The 8,765-nt window shown below is 53.3% G+C and overlaps 1 protein-coding gene across 1 annotated transcript in view; it reads right to left on the bottom strand.

Annotated features, from left to right (window-relative positions):
- LOC108555379 (zinc finger protein 845) overlaps positions 1–8,765 on the bottom strand; it is a 28,900-nt gene that overhangs the window by 10,821 nt on the left and 9,314 nt on the right. The window contains exons 2-6 of the mRNA XM_017911006.1: positions 7,187–8,205; positions 6,764–7,033; positions 6,376–6,693; positions 5,672–6,276; positions 5,119–5,610 (exon numbers count right to left, since the gene is read on the bottom strand). Of these exons, the coding sequence (XP_017766495.1) occupies positions 5,119–5,610; positions 5,672–6,276; positions 6,376–6,693; positions 6,764–7,033; positions 7,187–8,188 (2,687 nt within the window). The 5' untranslated portion in view covers positions 8,189–8,205. The remainder of the gene's footprint in view (positions 1–5,118; positions 5,611–5,671; positions 6,277–6,375; positions 6,694–6,763; positions 7,034–7,186; positions 8,206–8,765) is intronic.

Genomic DNA, 8,765 nt, shown 5'->3' with positions numbered 1-8,765 from the left:
GGGGGGAGGGGGCGAGGGGGAAGATCGCGAGTTCTTCGTTATCGAGGATAACCTTACCGGAGATTACGAGCCGAATTTCTACGCGGATACCGCGTGTTCCCGGCCATTCGTTACCCTTTCGCTCTACGCGCCAGTCTCGAGAACGGCTGGGAGAAAAAAATTTTAATTAAATAAAACAACCGCGCTGCTCCACCGAGCTCCGTATGTTTTATTTCGTTTCCGGATTCGCCTTCTTCCCTCGTTACCGCATTACGAGAACGCCCGTTGGAACGGCTTTCACGGAGTATTCGCGTTCTATCCTACCGCACCGCGTCACACCGCACCGCATCGTACCGCACCGTGCAGCACCGCGCGCGCCAACTTATCGCGGATAGAAGAGAGAGCGGCGCAGCCGGAATCGTTGCTCGCGTTGCGCGACGCGACGCCGAAAAATTTTTCACCCCGTTGGATCGTCCCGTCGCCCGCGATACCTGCGGTTTGCCGACGGTTACGGTTACGGTTCCCGCGCTTCTAACGCGCCTCTCTCGCGAGAGACGGATAGACGCGACGCGACGCGAGCGGAGATGCCGCGAGTCGGACGACGGCCGACCGACCGAGCGAGCAAACGGCACGAGGGGCGAGGACGAGACGGGCAAAAGGACAGGAAAGAAAATAGGGAGAAAAAGGGGAAAAAAGAAAGAAAGAGAAAAAAAATGGACGCTCGCGATGGTGGGTGGAAGCGGAGGTTCGGGGAGGGGGGAGGGGATGGACGCGGTGTTTCGAAAAGAGCCTGCAAAGGGATGGAGAGAAAAGGAGAGACAGAGGGGCGGGTTAGGTCTGGGTTAGCTGCCCTGCGGCTATATCTACGCGTCCTCGACCGCAGGCCTGTTTTATTTTATGAATCGCAATATTTCACGCGACAACTGGACTCGCGGGGCGGTCACCGCTAAACTGTCTGCATACGGGGGCCGTGCTTACCGCGTGCCACCATACCAAACCATACCACACCGCGTACCATCGCTACCGACCACCATTGCCCACGCCACATGGAACGAAGAAAACCCATGCTACGCGTACGTACTACGTCCGTACACGCGCGCACACGCTCGTGCTAGCGCGCGCGAGTTCTTGCGACACAATGCGCGCACGGGAGAGACACCTCACTAATACATTTCAATGCGACGAATGCGGTGCAACAGCGTCGCATTGTTCCTCAGGGGGGCATGCAGAAATCTTTCCTCCTCTTTCTTTCTTTTCTCTCGCGGCCTGGCCGAGCCAGGCCGTTTCGCTCTCGGTGAACGCGCGGACAATCCCCCGCGGGATTCGCCGGCCGGATGTTTAAGGGTGCCTATGGGGTGATCCGTAAAGACGACACCGTGCCTCATTAGCAGCGCCGATGCGAGGTGAGAGAAAACGATACACTCGCGCGCACCGCGGAGAAGACAATGGTGTAGAGCGAGAGACGAGACGAAGGGTTCTCGATTCTCGATTCTCGATTCTCGATTCTCGATTCCTGAGACTCTCGGGGAGCCTCTAAATTTACCATCACCGGAGATTTATCTTCCGCTTCAATTCGAACATGCCCCGCGTTCGAGTTAAACCGCGCGTACCCTCGTACGGTTTTGTCATTATCTTCAGTCCGCTCATTCCATTCTTTCTCTAACGAATTTCCTCGAATCCTTCGTTTGGCCGATTTAGAACGACCCTTCGCGAGATCCCTCATCTTCATCGGGCTCTCGCGACCGTTCCGTTTCTACGCGTGTATCTATAGTATCGGGGAACGTCATCCGGCGAAACGTCAACGGGCGGCGAGGTTACGCCAATCTCACCCAGTATGCCTATCTTTACGGCGTTTACCTGACCGGCTACGAAGGAGGTGGACGCGCCATTACTGCTACGCCAGATAAAAGATACGCGCGCGCCACGCCGCGGTCCATATATGTAAATACCTCTGGGGAACTCGCGTACACATCGTCAGGCAGAAACGAGAGGGTTGCCGGTGGGTAGAACGCTGGGAAGGACTGACCAGAGCACGACGAGGAGAAGAGGCCGCGCGGTACGAGAGGCGGGCAGGGCCCGAGGGTGGAACGAACGAAACGTACGGTCAGTAGCTCGCGTATGTAACATACTATCTTGAATATGCGCATACATCGAGTATTGCCCGCTTATTCTGAGAATTGGTTAGGCGATCGAATGCGCGGGAGCTGCCCGTCTTCTCGTAATTATCTCTCTTCTCTTCTTCCTTCCTTCCTCCCTCCCTCTCTGCCTTTCTCCCTTCCTTCCTTCCTTCCTTCCTTCCTTCCTTCCTTCCTTCCTTCCGACCGTCCATCCGTTCTCCCTTTCATCTTTCATCTACTCTTTCTTGCATTCCATCTTTCCTCCATCTTTTCCCTTTCTTCTTTCACGATCGCTGGGAGTGGGAAAATTTTGCGATACAAAATCGCAAGCTCGGATCAAGATCGAGTTTTCGGTCCCAGAAATTCTTGGAAAGTGACGTCGTATTCCAGAAATTCTCCAACGCCGCAAAAAGACGTGCCATCTCCTCGGACGTTCTATACTTTGCAAAGAAAATCGCAAAATTGGGCCAACATTTCGAGCTGGAGCTAGAATTTTCGAGCCCTGAAAAGGTCGCGAACGAAACACACCTCGACCGGCCGGGCAAACGAACGACGAACTTTGGAAATTGAGACCGAACGAAACGTACGAAACGTGCGAAACGTATCTGCAGCTAGGTTAGTATAATCGATGATAATAGTTTGTTGCATCCGGAGAATCTACGAACTTCGTAGAACGCTTCTTGCTAAATTGTCTCTCCGCTCGCTCGGAGGAACGGGCCAGAGTTTGGACTCGACATTGTCGACAACTGACGCATTCGCGACGCTCCGCTTTGGCCTTCATTTTCGACGAAAATGAAGTCGGAGAAAGTGCTAATCAAAGTGGCCCGCCGGAAGTTTTAACTACCTGCGGTCGAGAGATGATGCGCAGTTCCAGGTACGCCGGTTCGGTGTCTCGACGAGGACGGTGGACGAGGACGATGATCGAGGTAAAATGACACGTTTACGGGAAACTTTGACGATAGATGGATGGAATTTACGAGGAAATCCGGCCGAGTCGGTTAATCTGTCCTACGAACGCGTCCGTCCACCGGGCTTTTTCCAACGCCTGCGAAAACTCGATCGAGCGTCTGTATCGATACGTTGCTATCCGTGGATCGCGGAAAAGATCGTCCCGAGAAGGGCAGAGAAACGACGATAGCGAAGCCTAATACCTGGAAATGGCCGGAATCGTGACATTAAGCGAAACCCTCGTCGTATCGGGGGCCATGGGCGCCGGACTCTTCCGACCGATCGACCGATCGACCGACCGACCGACCGACCTGACCATTCGGCACGAAGACACGGCTAGGTTAAAGAAGGTAACGCGTGTACACGAGACGGGATAGCACGAGTAGCAAGATCGCCGCGAGGATCGAGTGGAAGGAACAACGATCGAGGAGGGAGCGAAAAAGGGACGAGGAAATCGAGCCGGGCAAACGAGCGAGCATACGTGTTAACATTTGCTTTATAGCGATCGCTCTACGCTCGGGCAATGGTTTAATACCCGGGTCGACGTACACACACACACACACACACACACACACACACACACGGTCGACACGCGAGAGAAACGTCCCCGTGGCCCAGGCGCCTAGTCTCTCGCGGGCACCCACCAACGCCAACTTTCCTCGAGACCGTATTCATATGGTACGCGCCGCTATTCTTGCACGCGTACGATAGCCGTATCTCGAGGATCCGATGGACCCGCGGCGCGTCCGACGATTCGTCGTCGCGTCCACTCGCCACCGTTCCCTTCCCGTTCGCGATCGCGAGTCGCGCGACTTTTCCACGACGTAAATCGACGTTAGCGCGATTGGATTCGATCGCATTTTTAATAGGACCCACGGGGCGTTAATCCGCGCTAGTAATTTCGCTAGTGTAACGAAGCATTAGCGAGCACAAGTTTCTAGTTACGTAGGTTAGTACTGGTGAACGGTGGTCCGCGCATACTTGCACGGACCATAATGCAAGCCCATTAAATGCTAGAATGACCCGTGGGCTTACAGGCCACTATGAGATGTTAATACGAACCGGTGGCAGAGAGCGAGACCACTTCCTTCTCGCTCCACGGTTTACTCCCATTCCTCCCCCTTCGCGCCCTCCCGCTCCCACGTTCCCTCGCTCACCAGAATTTTCCGTTCCATCTCCGTACTTTCTTCGGACACTCGCCGCTCTCTCCCTCCTCGTCCGGCTACCGTGTTCCACACGGACACGGTCTTTTACTTTATAGTTATGCAGCGAGGACACTTTTATTACGAGACCCGCGAACGTTTCGCGGTTTCAGCGCGCGAAGCCGGATTTTATTGTCTTACAGTTTTCATCCCCGAACACGCAGCGCCAGTTACTCGGGACAAGTCGGCTCGCCACTGGTGCACCAGTGCACCAGTGCACCAGTGCAAAGATGCACCGGTGGTGGTCCCTCGCGTTTCCGAGACGCGAACGCGTACCGCGACGTCCATCGCGAGCCGATCTACGAGGATCTACGCGGATCTACGCGGTCTCGTCGCTAACGGCCTTCCGTATTTCCGTTCAGCCTGCGATACTTGCGATGCCCACTTTTGGGGCGTAGTCCGGAATATTTACGATATTACTCTCGCATCGATGTTAACGCACTCGCAAAGGTAACACTCGCGAGGAAAGATAAATAGCCCGGTGAAAGGTACCAAGGTACCCGAGTATCACGAGCGGTTCCCGTCGAACGCGGTCACGGTTCGTTCGACGACCTACCGATCGTAGATCGGTGCAATATAATTGTACCTAACTGGAAATCCCGTGATAAATGCGATCCTTTTGTTAGCCGGATAATGCGCCGAGTTTTCTACGTTAAACCCATTGTTGTCACGATACAACCTTTGCTATACGTCATACGAACCATCGAGAGCTTTCGTACACGAAGAACGTGCCCGAGCAATTACTTTTACGCGCCATTTTCGAACGATCGTTTAAGATTATTAATCGGCCGATAATTTTCGTCCAGACAGAGACAGCTTCTTCGAAACCTGCCGGAATATTCCGGATAAATACCGATAAATATCCTACTTACTTGGTGTAGAAAGCGTTGTTGCACTCGGAACAGGCAAAGCTGCGTTTCCGTCCGGATTCGTCTGACCAGCCGGACGACGTCGATCCCGTGCACTCCTTCTGATGGGCGTTCAGGTCCGATCTTCTCGAGAAGGGCACGAGACACTTGGCACAGGGAAACGGCCGTTCTCCGGTGTGACTTCTTATGTGATTCCGCAACGAGACTTTCGCGAAGGCCTTCTTGCAAACGGGACAACGATACTTGGCCAACGACGATTTGCCGCGACTCGCGTCCTCGTTATCGCTTCGCGCCACGACCCCCGCGTGAAGAGCCTCGTGAAAGATAAACTCGGCCTGGGAGTTGCTCGAGAAGCTGCAATTCCCGCATTTCCATTCGTCTTTCACGTCCGTCCTTTTCGTCGCGTTTAACTCGTCATCCTCGTGACACTTGTTCTCTCTCGTGTGTCTCGTCACGTCTTGCGAAAGGGCAAACAACGTGCCGCATTTCGGACATCTGCGAGAAGGGAAGATATCCATTAGTTAGCGATCGAATCGAGATTCCTTCTTCTTCCTACCTGTAACAAAGCTCCGGATGATCGGTGAGAAGATGTTTCTTGTGCTCCGACAAATTCGCTTGCTTCTCCTCGCAATGGGGACACTCTCGAGTCGTGGTTATCGACGAGTTCTCCTTGCTTTTCCGTGCCTTTACCGTCTCTTTGTGACTGGACGTTCTGCGATGCAAAACCGCTTCTCGAGCGGTCGCAAAGTTCATAGAGCAAAAGGAACAAAAGTAAGGAGCGGGCGGAGGCGAGTCGTTCGTCTCGTCCTTCTCGATCTTTACGCTGTGACAGGACAACTGGTGACGTTGAAGCGCCACCAACGATCTTACTATTTGCGGGCACGAATTGCATTTGATTCGCTGCTGATACTCGTCCGTCGCGGTCAAACTCTCTTCGTGACCAGTTTCCCTGATGTGCAAGCGAAGCTCTAGATTATATCGGAATCGACGATCACAGCTGCCACAAGGCAGAGCTCGTTGACGACCGACCATGATCGGTACCGAACCATTCATCACGGAAACAACGTCGCGATGGCTCGAGCTGAGCAGGTGAGAATGCATAGTTTCCCCGTCTTCGCACCAATAGTCGCAAGGGGTACATCTGTAGCTGCCACCGCCGATCTAGAAGCGAGAATCGACTAAATACGCGTACAAGCACACGTATACTCTACGGCGAGGAATAGCAGCTGTAAATCGAAATGCGCGATAAACGAGAAATACCTGTTCGAGCGTTTTCGCGTGAAGATCGGATCGCCAATGACGCAGAAAGGTTTCCTCCGTGTTGCAATAAAAGCGACAAGAGAAACACTGAAAAGGACACTGCCGAACCACATTCGCCATATTTTCCAGTAAAAAGCGACGCGCTCGTGGCCCGCGAGGATTTACACCGGCCACGCGGCAGTGATAATGAGAGAGCAAATGCTTGCCCATTTGTGCCCTTCTCACTCGTGCATGACACATCTCGCAGCAAACTATTTCCTTTTCCCGCTTTCGCGAACTCTTCTTCGCCCCCTTCGTTTCCGATGCTTGTCTGGTTCTCTGTCGATCAAACGAATCGATCACGCGACGAACGAATCGGAGATAAGAATTAGCGCGTTATTATAGTTACTTGATTACGAGGCGATGACTTTCTCGCAACGTGCAAGCTCGCGGTACGCGGTAGGCAAAGAACGCCATCGATTTCTCGGATGCTCCTTCTAGCGTGCAAATCAGAGAGAAGATGCCTGTTGTAGACCAATCGAGAGGCAAGTTTCCTGCCGCAAGGATTGCACCAATATCCTGATTCGATATCCGTTTGCGCGCCCGGTACCCATTTCCCTCGCGTGTGTCCTGGCGGTGGCTGTCCATCGGTGCTCTTGGTCTCGTACTCCTCCGCCTTCTACCAAACGCCAAACCAAGAGTAAGTTTTCGTTTAAAAGACAGACGCGAGAAAACGCTAGAGAGAGAGAGAGAGAGAGAGAGAGAGAGGGAGAGGAGAAGGAAAAATAGCCGCGACTTTGCGCGATGAAACAATTCCTGACGACTGACGTACCTGCGAGGTATCCGAAGGTCGCCACTTGCCCCCGGTGTAAGTCGGCGGCGGATGTTCTTGATGTTCGTCTTCCGGGTCCACATCGTCGTCCTGAAGTTGAGACATATTTTGAGGAAGATCGTCCAATTCTGGCTTCCATTTGCCACCGGTGTGACCGCGCGGTGGACGTTCCCTATCCTCCCCGTCGTCCGACTCGGAGTAAGAGTCATCCTCCCCCAAATCTTCTTCCAATATATCGTCCTCTGAATCCTCGTCCTGTTGATATTCGAAATCGTATCTGGTTAAATCCTTGTTCTCGTTGTTCGCTACTAATTCGGCCAGGATCGTATCCTCGAGCCACGTTTGATGAACTTGCTCGATCCTCTGCGACTCCTCTTGCCTCTTTCGATCCGTCTGTTTGGATTCCACGTGAGAGGTCATCAAACTTTCCAAAGAATTTTCCGGCTCGTGTTTTACCGAGAATCCGCTACTCTCGATGTTCGTCGCGACATTGGTCATCGATTGGCTTAATTTGTTCCGACTGCTTGTAACCGTAGGCTTACTGGCCGCGGAGGAAACGATATCGGGAAAGCCAACGAGGGATGGCATGCAGAGATGCTCGGTTGGATCGTCGAGTTCCGAGACTCCTGGCAGCATATTGTGAAGCTTCTCCTTTACCGTCGATTCTTCCGCGTCCACCTGCGCTTTCTGACTCTTTTTCTTTTTCTCCTCCTTTTTAAACTTCTTACTCTCCTCCAGCAAAGCGGTCGTTTTTCGAGGATTCGACTTGGAACTGCTCTGCAGCTCCAACGAACTGAAGAATGCGTCCGCGTTCAGTATTTCCGGATAGGTGACGGTGGTCGGTGAAGCGGGCGTCGTCGGTGATACCCGCACGGCTACGTTTTTGTCGTCCGGTGGTCGACATCCGGATTGACGATGTCGCACGTAATTCTCCAGACCGTGTATCGTCAGATGGCACTTGATGCAAAAGTGGGTGTCGTCGTCGTCCTCGTAACTTTCCATCGATTATCCCTCTAAATCTGCAAACATGTATAAGTCGACGTTTCTCTCGATCGTGTCGATCCGTCTTCGCGACGGTTTCTTCCGGAGTAAAAGAGAGAGAGAGAGAGAGAAAGGGAGAGAGTAACATTTTTATCCTTTTTCTGCGTTTTTTTTTTTTTTTTTTAAGTCGGGCGAACAAAGACCGGGGACAGGGACGAGGACGGGAACGGTACTAGGAATGGGAACGTAGGACGGAAACGATATCGATGGGACAACTGACGGACCGTGTATGGATTACGCGTAAAAGGGCAGTGCATCGCGTAAGCGAACCGCACCGGGCAAATTGAAGGTCCGATATTCGCGGAACAGAAGGGAAACAAGTTGACGCTTCGTACGAGCTAGGGGTAGGAAGATCGGTCGATGCCGCTTGGCCGTTATTCGGACGACGACACTTCGCCTCCCAGTCCTGGCCGACCCTCCGCCGCCCTCTGCCGCCCTCTGCCGTCCTCCCCGGCCCGTTACCCACCCCTGCTTACTTCCAACCATCCACCGCCACCCCCTTCCTACCTCCCTCCCGCCTCCGCCTCATCCTCATCCT

Source organism: Eufriesea mexicana, unplaced genomic scaffold (assembly GCF_001483705.2).
Source record: "Eufriesea mexicana isolate 0111107269 unplaced genomic scaffold, ASM148370v2 scaffold124, whole genome shotgun sequence".
Classification (NCBI taxonomy): Eukaryota; Metazoa; Arthropoda; class Insecta; order Hymenoptera; family Apidae; genus Eufriesea; species Eufriesea mexicana.
Note: the sequence above shows the minus strand (reverse complement) of the source record. Positions and strands in the feature narration are given on the sequence as shown.